Source organism: Drosophila navojoa, chromosome 3, assembly GCF_054131105.1.
Source record: "Drosophila navojoa isolate 15081-1374.11 chromosome 3, UAZ_NAV_1.0, whole genome shotgun sequence".
In the NCBI taxonomy this organism is placed as follows: Eukaryota; Metazoa; Arthropoda; class Insecta; order Diptera; family Drosophilidae; genus Drosophila; species Drosophila navojoa.
In genome coordinates, this window is record NC_142891.1 from 28,990,662 (window position 1) to 29,005,691 (window position 15,030).

At 35.3% G+C, this 15,030-nt stretch overlaps 2 protein-coding genes across 2 annotated transcripts in view; both read left to right on the plus strand.

Annotated features, from left to right (window-relative positions):
- Nucleotides 1-15,030, plus strand: part of Ns4 (Nucleostemin 4) — a 139,353-nt gene that overhangs the window by 72,166 nt on the left and 52,157 nt on the right. The window lies entirely within an intron of this gene.
- LOC108649545 (uncharacterized) lies at nt 1,057-6,929 on the plus strand. The gene is made up of 7 exons (XM_030390411.2): nt 1,057-1,194; nt 2,128-2,329; nt 2,389-2,655; nt 2,721-3,834; nt 3,905-4,003; nt 4,681-4,791; nt 4,853-6,929. The coding sequence occupies exons 1-7, from the start codon at nt 1,092-1,094 to the stop codon at nt 6,749-6,751; spliced, it is 3,795 nt and encodes a 1,264-aa protein (XP_030246271.1). The 5' UTR covers nt 1,057-1,091; the 3' UTR covers nt 6,752-6,929.

Genomic DNA, 15,030 nt, shown 5'->3' on the forward strand with positions numbered 1-15,030 from the left:
TTTTAGTGACATTTAAAAAACATTTAAGTCTCTAGCTCTTATACCTTCTAGAGCCGATGCGTTCAAGCATACGGACAGACAGACAGACGGACAGGGTCAAATCGACTCAGCTTGTCGCCCTGATCAAAAATATATATACTTTGTGGGGTCTGCCACGCCTTCTTCTGCCTGTTACATACATTTTAACAAAACCATTATACCCTGATTTCCCATTTTTAATGGGTTCAGGGTAATAAATAAATATATAAATATATATACATACATATATAGTCGTGTAAGTCAAGTCAGCTATTTATTATTTTTCAAGTTTTGTATTGTTTGTGTGTGTGTGTTCGTGTGTTTGCTAATTATTATTGAAATATCAATTTACCCTGAACCCATTGAAAATGGGAAATCAGGGTATAAAGTTTTTGTGAAAAAGTATGTAACAGGCAGAAGGAGGCGTGGCAGACCCCACAAAGTATATATATTCTTGATCAGGGCGACGAGCTGAGTCGATTTGGCCCTGTCCGTCTGTATGTCTGTCCGTCTGTCCGTATGTATGAACGCGTCGATCTCAGAAGATATAAGATGTCCATATATATCGCGCGCATATCTAGTTTATCACTAAAAAACAATAACTTATTCCGATATTTTTTTATCGATAAAAAACCTTATCGAAGATCATTTAAAAAATTATATCGCCTATATCTTTCAAGCTAGAGTTTCCAAATTTAAAATGTACAATTTCGGTTTTTGTTAAAATTTACCCCCCACCCCTAAATCGACCCCCCACCCCTAAATCTACCCCCCATCCCTAAATCTACCCCCTCACCCTCATTTTGTAAAAGTCGTATATCAAATACTAGAGACTTGTGCTTCGGTATATATTGAAATTCAATTGCTGAGGGTTCAGGGGATCTCGTAGTCGAGCAGTCTCGACTAGAGCTTTCTTACTTGTTTTATTTGAAATTTGTAAGAGAAAATGATTGTATAAACGGAGAAATGATTGTATATTAATGTATTTGGGTTATATGATTTTTAATTATCCACATATTTTCTTTCAGTGTAAAAAAAAACAAATATATTTTTTTTTGAAAAATCAACCAATAATGTTATTCAAGCCAAATAGTGTGTTTTTAATGTCCTTTGCGGTTGCTTTTCTATGTCTTCCGGTACATATTGAATCATCTAATAAGTGTCTTAAAACAAATAGTAAGTACCAATAATTTAATTATTTATAAATATCTTTATAACTTACCTTAATAGTCACAAGAATGCAACAATATATTTTAAAAGAATTTTTATTATTTTCAACTAAGTTTTCAATCGCGGAGGTTTTTTAAATTTTCAGACCAGAAAACATATTGATTCGGAAAATCCTGTATACTAGTCACAGATCGAGACAGGGCCTGAAAGTTTAACTTTAATCCGCTAATGCAACATAAATTATTAAACAAAACGTTTGGCCAGCTAAGAAACAGTCGTGACAGCTGCAACAGGAGCTTTACTATGAATTTTATTTTAGATACACACTTAAAATCGCAGATCGGGCTGGGCTCAGCAGACTAGTTGAGCAGTGACGACTAGAATACTAGTTGAAGATGAAGTGATTGGGATACTATTTAATTTACTTTTTCAGTACGATATGCATAGTCAATGTTTAATTGAACAATTTATGTATTAATAATATGCTTTACTTACTAATTATGGCATAGCTCATCAATTAATTGAAATATACGTTGTTGCTTTATTTTTATACTCATTCACGAAAGTGAAATGAGTATATTGGTTAGTGCAATGTCCGCCTTGCTGTCTGTCCGTCTGTCTATTTCGGCGCTATTGAAGCTATAGTTTCATTTAGTCTCTATAGAGACTCGAAAATTGGAACATATACTCATGTATATGTATATCTTCAATTTATAAAGTTTTAAATTTTCCGGATCCGCCCAGTAGGGACGTGGCAAATCGAGAAAAACAGAACTTTCTACAGTATTAGAGCAAAGCTTGGCTAGTAAATTGCTGATGGGGTGTAAAAGTATTCCGCAGTCGGTAACGCCCGACTGCAACGTTCTTACTTGATTTATAATTATATTTATCGCATATTAGAAAAAAAAAACGAGTCCTAGATTCATATTATTCTTGTAGATTACTTTTCAATTCATCCTTCAAACAATGGATTTGGCATTGGTCTTCAAGTTACAAATAGATCAACGCATCAAGTGATGACACGAATATTTTCAATATTTTTAAAGGAAGTGCTTAACTATAAGGATGTGAAAATTATTCCATTAATATTTGAAAATTCATCGGACCCTGGAAATGCTTTGCGAACCCTAAAATATGTCAAGTAAGGTCAATATTCGCGATTTTCTGAGTACCACTATTAATATACTTTAAATGTTGTAGATACTATAAGGGACACCATCAGATTTCAATGATCAATTTGGAAGTGTGGACACCATACACAGTGCATAAGGAGCCACAACCAAATATATATAGTGCCGGTGCGTCTATAGCTCCCGGTCGGTTCAGTTGGTTTGTACCAAGGTCACAAATTACGACGGATACAAAGGACTGTAGCTTGCATTATGAAGTCTTTAGGGATACTAATAATGTATATTATTCACTCTACTTGATGGAAAATAATATTATATCAATATTATCAAACAGAAGGTACAATATACAGTGAAAGTGTCTAATTGAGTGATAAAGAGTTATGTATTTTACCATTTTTATAGTGTTGAAGAATATATAAATCCAAAGTGTGCCAATATCAAATGTGCTACGCTAATAGCGGAATGGCGCGATGATTCGTACTTTATTACAGAGGAGTTAAATGACAGCTATCTAAATGTAGTTTGGTTAGGACATCAATTTAGAGATACTATACAAGAATTGGATGCAATATATAAGTCTAGTTACACCCGCGGGCAAAAAAGATTTGTACTTCTTCATTGGATTCCTTCTGATATAATTGATGCTGACATTAAATTTACTCAAATATCATTGCCCAGATGTGAGGACCATGAATACTTGAAAAGTTCAAATTGCCGATACGAGTTAACTCCGATCTTAAAATATTATCCCGGAAGTTTAGTTTATGATAAACGAATGATGTATGCTCTTCGAAAATTTTATATAAATGATAAAGACTTTGAGAATATTCAGAATGAGCTTAGTGTACAAAGAGCCTATACAAAAGATTCTGAAGAATTATTTAACAATGTCGCGTGTAATTGGCTGCTCCAGAATTTTAAGACATACAGTCAATGGGTTCTACCAAAGACGGTGAAAACATTATCGATTGGTGGTATATTCCCACTCCATATAACAGATCGGGGACATGCCAATATTATTGAGGCATCGCAAAGAGCTGTCGATGTAATCAATGAGAATAAAACAATACTACCAAACTATAATTTAGAGCTACTAATAAAAGACGGTCAATGCAAGTCGGATATGGTTTTGAAGTCATTTATACATTATTTCAATGAGCCAAATTTATTGGGTGTTCTGGGCCCTGCATGCAGTGAAACTGTTGAACCGATAGCAGGTATTTCGAAGCATTTGAATATGATGGTTATATCATATTCCGCTGAGGGCGACTCTTTTGTTGACCGCGATGCATATCCATACTTTTTTCGAACGATTGGATCAAACAGCGAGTATGTGGATGCTTACATCAAAATTATGCAGCGACTTGGTTGGACTCGAGTCTCAACATTGACAGAGGACACCCAGCAATATACAGGCTATTTGTCGCGCATGGAGAACAAATTGAGACTATATAACTTCACCTTGGCGTTCAGTCGAAAGGTTCCGCATGATGTGACTGCTACGGAAATGAGAGAGGTTCGTTTTAATTGTTACATTGCAAAGAATGTGTTAAATAAATATGTATATAAATTTGTATTTACTTTAGCATCTGGTCAAATTAAAGGAAGCTTACTCTAGAATTATTATTGCGGAGCTGCAAAGCGACACTGCGGCAATTACCATATGTGAAGCCATAAAGCTGGGCGTATGTATTACGATTTTTGTATTTATTGTATAGAGACTTAGAAAATTTGAAAAGTAGTCAGAAACTAAGAGGATTTTACGTGAGGGATTTTTGGCTTGCATTCATAAATAGTGTTAACGTATTAGAGAAATATCCATGTTGTCGATTTGGGCACTATAAATCTGAGCCCGCTAAGAACTGCTATTCCAATAATTTTTCGCTTATTTTATGTATATATAAGCAACATATGCACACACACATATATATACACACGCGCTCTGTTAACTGCGCTTTTGACGCAACGCTGCAGCTTGAGAACTCATTTACCAAATAAAACTTTTGTAGATGATTTTCCAAAAACTTTCAGAATGTTATAGGAAGAGCAAAGAAGTGTATTTGTCAATAATTGCTCTATTATTTGGAATACGTTCTGATGATTTTTTGTAGACTCGTGTTAAATATTTTCTATTTTCAGTCTAGCCTTTTATGGCTTGAATATAGAGTTGTTCCAATTTTTCAGACTTAATACTAATCCATTCTTATGTTTTATATGCTTTCGCCATTTTTTAATTTGATTAAAAACGAAAAACTAAAATAAAAATATTTTGGTTGAAACTACAGTTATCTAGATCTAGAGCCATACAAATACTAATTAATTTAAAACTGTTAACTATTATAAAACCATTAATTTGTTTTAGATGACACAAACTGAGAACTATGTTTGGTTCTTACCATCTTGGCTGTCAAAAGACTTTAAAATGTGGGGTATTAAAGTCAATAATAAATGTTCCACTGAGCAGTTTCGAAACGTGAGTAGTTCATGTAAAAATATTAAATGCCGACTCTGACTAAACATTCTATGCTTAACAGGCAATCGAAGGGCACTTAAGTATAAGACACACCCCATTTGGCGAACTAAATGCAGAAATGCAAGAGGGAATAACTATAAATTCATGGTTGACTTCTTATAAAAATATGTATCCAACATTCTCAAGCTATGTAGGGTTTGTTTACGATGCAGTGTGGACCTATGCACTTGCTGCACATAAATTGCTGGAGAACAACACTTATGCTTTCAATGAGTTAAGATCAATAGAAGTTACAACGCAACTGTCCAAATTAATTAGCGAAACAGATTTTAATGGCTTGTCTGGGAATGTGAGATTTGGAACAGGCGAGTTTGGCGGCTCACGTATAATCGATCTGGATATTTTGCAATGGACGAACTCGACTCATGAAAGAATTGGTTTATTCAAGCCTATTATTGAGGGAGAAACAGCAAATATGCATATCACCGGAGGGAAACTTGTTTTTTACACAGAAAAAGCATTTCATGGGCAGGTGCCCGAAGATGGACGATATGACTGTAGCTTTTCAGCTTTAGCCCGATGTTTGGATATCACCTGTGATATTGCTTCCATGATATTCATAATTTTTCAATGCTTGATAGTAATTGTGCTGATGTCACTAATCTCTTGTTATTTTTGGAAAAAACGTTTCGATCGAAAAGTTAGACGATCTGCCCAAATAATGAAAATGTTTGGCATTGACCTGATCTCACCATCAAGAAACAAAGTGAATACATTAGACAAATGGGAAGTACAAAAGGATAACGTTGTGATCAATAGACGGTTAGGAGAAGGTGCTTTTGGCACGGTCTATGGTGGTGAAGCGCGATTGGACTCCGACGAATGGACTGCAGTGGCTGTCAAAACTCTGAAGGCTGGACAATCTACAGAGGACAGATTAGATTTCTTGGCAGAAGCAGAAGCGATGAAAAAGTTTAATCATAAGAATATTATTAAACTTTTAGGTGTTTGTTTGCAAACGGAACCAATTTACACAATAATGGAATTCATGCTTTATGGCGATTTGAAAACATACCTTTTGGCTAGAAGAAACATGGTAAATGAGAAACAAACTGATGAATCTGATATATCATCAAAGCGTTTGACTATGTATGCCATGGACGTTGCAAGTGGATTGGCATATCTTGCAGAGCAAAAATATGTTCATCGTGATATAGCATGTAGAAATTGTCTAGTGAACTCTCAGCGTGTCGTTAAAATTGGAGACTTTGGTATGGCCCGACCCACATTTGAAAGTGATTATTATTGCTTCAACAGAAAAGGTGTAAGAAAACTTTTCCCAGTCCGCTGGATGCCTCCTGAAACACTTTCATTGGGACTATTCACGCCAGGTTCTGATATATGGTCATTTGGAGTTGTACTTTTTGAAATAATAACATTTGGATCATACCCCTATCAAGGTCTAACAAATAACCAAGTTCTCGATTTTGTAAAAGCTGGTAATACACTACAAATACCAAGCGGTGTCAAGCCACAACTAGAGGGCCTTTTAAAGTCCTGTTGGAGTCAGGAGGTGAGCAAACGTCCAACGGCGCTGGAAATAATAGAATATATTTCAAACTATCCACGATTGCTCACACCATCGATAGATTTTTCCGGAACGGCAGTTCAACTGTCGGAGTCGGAATGCGATGAAGTCGAGCTTCTGCCAACTTGTCACAAACCTTTTTCGTCGAAAAACGAGTCCGACTTGGATCTTTTGCCACATCAACAACCATGTTCTGATAATATTCACAAAAATAGCATTGAGAATGAATTTCCGAAATCCGGGGATAATGATGGTTCTGGTACCCCATGTAATGATATTTCCTTTTCCCAAACGACGCCAGATGGTTATAGCATAATGGCTCCACTTTTGAAGCATCAACTGGATGACAATTCAAACGGTAAAAAATCATAAACTAATAATATCCATTAAGTAAAACTTGGGATCTATGAGTTAAAGCTAATGGACTTAAATTATAATTTAAAAAAGCAACGATGACAATTTTCTTAAAAGTACTGATGAATGTTGTAATAATAATGAAATGCAGGGATAATTATATTTTCAGATATGAATGACATTTAAAAATATAAATACATGTACATATATAAAACTACATTTGTTAAAAGCAAAAGTAATAAATATATAAGCATTTTGGGTTTCTCAGCTCTTTAATATCGTAAAACATAATATCTTAATTCTATACCCAATCAATTTATATTATTGATCAGTGCGGCAAGCTGAGTTGATTTAGCCCTGTCTGAACGCATCGATCTCAGAAGATATAAGTGCTGGAGACTTGAAATTGATTTTATAGGTCCGTTTATGCCACGCGCATATCGAGTTTCAAAAATCGATAACTTACCTTCTATTATTTTATCGATTAAAAACATCGAAAATCAGTAATAAATTTATAGCTGCTACATTTCTTAAGCTAGAGTTACCTAATATTAAATGTATTCATGTGCATTTTATGCAACTTCGATTTTTGATATAATTCACCTATTTATTCACCTATATTCGCCCCGTCACCCTTAAATTTGTAAAAATCATATTTCAAGAGACTTGTGCTTTGGCAAATACATACATATGTATCTACATTATAATATATCTAAAAGTTTCATGATTTCAGATTAAACAAGCAAGCCCACACTGCCGCTTATGTGTGTGTGAATGTGCAAATAATTATTGAAATATCAGTTGCTAGAAGGGTTTTGGGGATTTTGTAGTCGAGCAGTCTCGGCTAGAGCTTTCTTACTTGTTTTTTTATGCTTTTTTTCAGACCAATCAAAAAAGTATATATGTTCACAAAAATTTCAGTGCTACATTCGATGCTTTGAGGGATATAGCAAGAATTCCATATTTGCTGAGTGAATGAATAAAGTAATAAAGCTAGAATGGAATAGAAGCGCATTCACAATTAACCAACCGCACACACTTCTATGTATGTATGTATATATATGTAAGCACATTTAATTGTGTGGGTGTCTGCGTAGAGACACTCTTACTCACACACATGAGTGCCTATATACATATTGTAAATCTGTGAATTAAGAAACAATCATAATAATCGCACTCAGCGCACGTAATTATAAAATCCACATCACAGAACGAGAAACGGTAGGGCCTAGCAATAGCTACACATCTACATCTACAGCTATAGCTATAGCTACAGTTTCACCATAAGCTCCATTGCAGACTCCCTGCCTTTATCTGCGTCTCCGTTAACGCCATGACTGCCGAAGCAATTGCTGTGGAAAGTGCACAACGACATTATGTTGCGCTCTACCGCGCTAATGCAATGGTCTATCATCAACGTCCAGAACAACCATATAATAGACTGGAAAGAGATGCACATATACAGAGAGTGTGTGGGCTTGTGTGTGTGAGAGAGACAGATAGAGAGAGAGAGAGAGAGAGAGAGAGAGAGAGAGAGAGAGAGAGAGCAGATAAAGAGAGATGTAGAGCGAAAGAGCGGTAGGGTGAGAGAGCAAGTGGGTGTGGGTGAAAAAGCAAAGGGACTTAGTAGAATGCTACAACCGCGTTGCATGCAATTCCACAGTCATCATTAGTTGTGCTAATGCACCGGAGCTAGGGGAAAAGACGAGGTAGTGTGTTATCACTGCAGCAGCAAGAGCAACAGCGGCAGCAGCAGCAGCAGTGGCATCAGCTGCAGCTGCAGACGCTGCAGTAAAATTGTCTGTCAGATGCAATTCCGAACGTATGAAATTGTTTCATGTTACACAATAAAAATTCTATATGAAACCAAAACAATGGGAAGGTAAATAAATGCGGGATCTGAGCGTTGACTCGAAATAAAAATATTTATAGCATATACAAACACATTTATATATTAGAGCATTATGTCTGGCAATATTTGTGTACAGTACAGTGGGCCCTCTGCTTGTAAAAGTTCGAAACGTAATATTTTTAAACTGATCAAATTCCTACAATATGACTGTGCAGACACGATATATAAAAAATTTAGGATCATGGAAAATATAGTTACTCACTTTTTTACAAATATAGTTTTAGCTTCTTGAGCATTTGTGTTGGATCGAGCTTGACGTTCATAATAAGTAAGTTTAAATATGTACATTTTAAAATAAGTTTGAGACTGTTTAATAATTATTATAAAATTTAACAAAAAGACAGCCGGACTTTAAGGGTGCTTCCGCACTTTCAGCCTGTTACATACATTTGAATAAAACCATTGTACCCTGATTTCCCATAAAAAAGTTATATACATATACATATACACACACATTTGTATATTCATAAGTATACTTGAAGCATAGCACGGCTTTTGGGATACTGGCGTTTAAAGACTTACAGCATGATAATCCTTTTTTTGTTGGAAACTCTCAGAGTTGCCCAGCATCTAACTAGCATATTTGTTCAATTTTGCTCTTCAAACCACTATAAAAACTACATACTGGACTCTTATGCGTAATATGCAAGCTGTTCTGATCGCTTAATACTGTTGAAAATGTAATTGAATTTAGCTTTAACTTATGTTATTTTAACACATATCATCTGGCAGCCTCACACCAAAGGTGTAATTGACATTTCACTCAGATTATTAAACATTTAATCGAACCACATCGTCTTTACTCTCGCTGGCACGACATTCAATCCAGATAGTATATATATGCCTGGAGTCTTCTTACTTGTTATACTCATTCACGAAATGAGTATATTGGTTTTAAGCAATGTCCGTCTGTCCGTCTGTCCGACTGTGCGTCTGTCTATTTCGGCGCTATTGTAGCTAGAGACTTGAAATTTAGAACATATACTCGTGTATATCTCCGATCTATAAAGTGGTAAAATTTTCCGGATCCGCCCCCTAGGGGAGTGGCAAATCGGAAAATGCATTTTCCGATATGCCAGAAATTGTATTAGTTGAAGAGCTAGAAAGCTGAAATTTGGTATGTAGATCACCAAGATCGTCAGCTATGGCGGATATATCAAATCATATATAGAGCTCTTTCAAATTCTGCTATATATCAGGCACTATTGATGCTAGAGACTTGAAAGTCCAACGAGCTATGATGGATTTATCTCCGCCCAAAGGGGGCGTGGCAAATCGCAAAAGTTTAGACCTCCTAAAACTTAAGAGCGAGAAGCTTCACACTTAGATAGTTAAGTTAATAGTAACTTTCTCTATCGATTCCCCAATAATATTGTTACGCCTCTTTAGGGGCGTGGCATATCAAAAAATACCCTGTAATCTTTTGATTTTTTGAACGTAAGAATATAAATTTTGCAGCTAGCTTACCGTTAGCCCAGTAGGGGCGTGGCAAATCGAGAAAAGCTGAACTTTCTATAGTATTAGAGCTAAACTTGGCTACTGAATTGCTGATGGGGTGTGAATGAGTATTCTGCAGTTGGTAACGCCCGACTGCAACGTTCTTACTTGTTATACCCTGAACCCATTGAAAATGGGAAATCATCCGTACATAGTGCGCGCATATCGAGTTTATCACCAAAAATCGATAACTCATCCCCTCACCCTCATCTAGAGACTTGTGCTTCGGTATACCCATACATTTAAACATTATTATTACGTTCTGAAAGTTTCATTACGATCGTACGTCTAGAAATTAAATTATTCAACAAATAAGTTCTCATAATATTGCCAACTCTGCAGTGCAACCAAAGCGCAATCGCCTGTATATGCGGGTGTGTGTGTTCGTGTGTTTGTTTGAATGCGTGTGTGTGTCCGAATTATTATTGAAATATCAGTTGCTTGTAGGGTTTAGGGGATCTCGTAGTCGAGCAGTCTCGACTAGAGCTTTCTTACTTGTTTTTAAGTTAAGATATTGATCACATTGACATTTTAAAAATATTATATATCGGTATCTGTATAAATAAAACAAAGTCGGATTTGTTACAAGTCTTATAACTCGAGATTTGCGGACCAATTTGCATGGTTTTTGATTTGTTGGATTTGTCCCCGCAGAATATATAATAAAAAGATAGTAGAGCACAAAGATCAGAGCAAGAATGGCAACAAATCAATGAAGGTGTCCGTGTGAGAAGTTTGTAAAAATATATAAAAATAATATCAATATGAAGATTAAGCTAAATAAAAATAAGTAATAATATTGCAGTCGGGCGTTGCCGACTACGGAATACTCATTCACACCCCATTTGCAATTATTAGCCAAGTTTGGCTCTAATACTGTAGAAAATTCAGGTTTTCTCGACTTGCCATGCCCCTACTGGGCGTAGACCCTTCATTTTTGGCCAGCCAAGCTAACCTTAACCTAGCTGCAAAATTTAAATGCTCGCGCTCCAAAACGGATAAAATTACATGGCATTTTTTGATATGCCACGCCTCTAAAGAGGCGTAACAATATTATTTGGGGAGAAGAGGAAGTTACTAGTAACGAAACAATCGATATTTGAAGCTTCTAACTATTATACTTTAGGAGATAAACTTTTGAGGTGTAACAAATTTGGGATCTCTAGCATCAATAGTGTGTAAAGTATAGCAGAATTCGAAAAATCAAAATCACTATATCTTCAGGTCCGATTTGCCACGTCCCCAAAAGGCGTAGACATATAATTTTTTCATCAATCTTTATATATCTACTAGCTGGCCCGTGGCGTTTCCCTATCCATTATTTCTAGGTAAAAAATTGTTGAAAGCTATGTTGTTCATTAATTGATTAATTTATTAATCGGATTTTCATTCAAGCACCTTGTTGTAAACGAAATTCTTTGCTTTTTGGTCAGTTGCAAGAACAAATAATGCGGATGGTTTGCCAACATGTAAGCATACCACGTACAATTGACCATAAGAAAAACACGCATTTTCTAGATTGAGGCCACAAATAGTCAAGGATTGCCCTGATCCTAGGAATAAGAATCACATTGCTCATCAGTTTTCTTATCACCAAACGCGTTTCATTGTATAGTTTTGGTTGGTTTAAATTTCTAAGCATGATAACTACCGAGCCAAACTTTAGTTGTAAATTGTGCGGTGGTAAACCAGGCACATCCAAGGAGTTCAAAAATTCAGTTGGATAATTAGTGGCTTCTTCTTCGTTTTTTACACAGTCGATAGATTTGAATGAATACAGAGTACCAACGATTTTATTTTGAATTATAAGATTAAGGTCATCCACATCTTCATTTTTAGCCACCAAAATTGCGCGCTCACCTAATCTTTTAGTATTTTTGTGGAAAGCAATGATATTCGAAAGTACTTTGTTGATAAGCTCATATTTTAATGAGAAGCACGAATTAAGGCCCTTCTTTGCTGGGTACTAACGCGACGCCTTTCTTGGGCGATTTCTCGTTCCTCGTCAGATGATTGCCTAATTGCATCATGAGTCCGCCGGGAAAGATTAGGTCTTCTAGGACGCGGCATTTTTATTAATAGTAATACTGAATATGCCCTCGCACAAAATCACATAAAACAATCGAGAAATATAAATATAAATAAATTACACAAATTTATGTTTGAGACTAACGCATACCTGAACTTTCGAGATATTTAGCTTCTGTATGCACGCGTATTATTCTTATCAAATGTGCTTTTTTTATGAATAGTCAGGTTCGCCTGAGGCTGTGCAGTAGACTGACTGAGTACAGTTGTTTATTTACTTCTATACTATTGTATAATATGAGAGCAGGACCGAAAACTGTCACTGTTATCAAGCCTACTGAGTATCAATGGAACTTTGAATTTTTTCTGTATTTTTAACATCTACTATCCTACTCGTAACGGAGACAAATCCAACAAATCAAAAACCATGAAAATTGGTCCAGCAGATCTCGAGTTATAAGAGTAGGAACACTTTTCACAACTCTCTTTTATATATATAGATTAATAGATTAATTATTTAGTTTCAAGAAAATGTTAAACTTTTTCGATTTCTTCTTATTGTTTCTATAGTAGGCTGCTATTTTCGCTTCGAATTTACTACTAATAATGCTGTAATATATATGTATAAATACATAGTGAATATCCTAGGGTCTATATAAAATAAGCGCATTTTGAGTAGCTGTCGGGGTTGACGATATCTTCTACTACGTTCCTATGTTTATCCTTCAACCGGCACTATGTAAAAATAGGATAGCCAGACTTAGAACAGAATGACATATACACATTGCACAGAATCTCCGAAATGCCGGGTGAAGGAGAGATTCGTCTGATATCATGTTTAATGTTTTGTGTAATGTTTTCATATTAGCAAAAAATGCACTGCATGCATTCACAAATTGCTAGCTAGCCCTAAATCCAATAAATATGTATAAAAAACTCTAGATATAAGATTGGAATTACGGGATAAATATTTGGTCTTCTGCAATATATGTTTTTTTGTCAAATTAACAGCGAGCAGCTTATCGAATTATATGGTACATACATACATATGTACATAAATATATAGCTATGCTTTGCATACGAGGATGCTTTCAATTACTTTGACCCTTAGTCTTTTGTCGTTTCTCCTTTTTATGAACGTAGGGGTTCGATTTTTGTAGAAAGTCGAGCATCATCCTTGGCTGTAGCATTCGAAACGATTTCGATGTGTGGCCCAGCTGTTGTTGCCTTGCTCCAAAAAGAAAAAATGAACAAAATCAAGTTTAAGTGACAATACGCACTTGGTTACACGACAATGGCTATTTTTTTTTTAATTTTTGACAAAATTTTAATGTTGAATCTAATATAAATCCAACAAATTACTTTATATATATACATTATATACATACATATATATATATATATATATATATATATATATATATATATATATATATAAAGTTAAAATATCTTGATTTGCTTTATTTACCATTTACGATTTATAAAGTGTTAAAATTTTCCCGATCGGAAAAATTTCCAATCGGAAAATGCATTTTCCGATATGCTAGACATCATACTAGTTGACCCGCATCGATCACCCAAGATCATAAGCTATGGTGGATATATCTACGCCCATTGGAAGCGTGGCTGCAAAGTGGGCCAAATCATAAGAATTTATTTGTTGAGTAATTTAATTTCTAGACGTACAATCTTAATGAAACTTACAGAAAGCTATCATAATGCTTAAATGTATCTACGCACAATTCTCTAGTATTTGAAATACGCTTTCTACAAAGGTGATGGTGAGGGCGTGGATATAGGGGTGAGGGTTAAATTAGAACAAAAACCGAAATTATATAAAATACACATATTTCTGCAATTAAAATTTGGAAGGTCAAGCTCTAAAGGTGTTGGAGATATAATTGAATAACTATCTTTTGATAAGGTTTTTAATTGATAATAAATATCGATATGCGCGTGATATACACGGAGCGAGGAAAAAATTTCAAGTCTCTAGTTCTTAAATATTCTGAAATCGACGCGTTCATACATACGGACGGACGGACGGACAGACGGACAGGGCTAAATCGACTCAGCTCGAGGCCCTGATCAAGAATATATATACTTTGTGGGGTCTGCCACGCCTTCTTCTGCCTGTTACATACATTTTAACAAAACCATTATACCCTGATTTCCTAGAAACTAGTGATGCTACAGATCGAATTTGGTGTATATAAAGCTTTGCCGATATATGTATGTCCGCCCACAGGGGGCGTTGAAAACCTCAAAAGTTGATATCTCCCAAAGTATAAAAGCTAAAGGCTTAAAATTCGGATAGTTGAGTAAGTAGTAATTTCCTCTATCGATGACCAGAAAATATTAATAACGCCCTTTAGGGGCGTGGCATTTTAAAAATTAATTTGAAATTTACAATCAATACTCATTTATGCAATATCTTTTTTATGATAAAAACCGATATGTTGGCTTGTTTTTCTTTTTTTTTTAAGCGTTATAAATTTTTGATGCCACGCTAGCTATTTTATTTATTATTATTATTTAATTTAAGTTGCCATAGTAAAACCAACACTGTGAGTGCGTGTGCGGTTTGCATATTATTATAAAATTCACATTTGAGTAAAAGGTCCCTAAAGGCTGCAGAGTAAGTTTACAAAAATTAATTTTTTGTAGTGTATGTATCCAAAGTTGCCCATTGTGCAGTGAGAATACACATGCATATATATATATTGGGTGTTACATATACATAAGAAGATTTTTTGCATGTTTTTACTGACGCTGCAGAAATATTCGGAACACAACTGGTCAGCTGGGCAGTAAATAGTGAACGTCACAGTGAGACCGTATGGGCGCAGTTCACGAATGG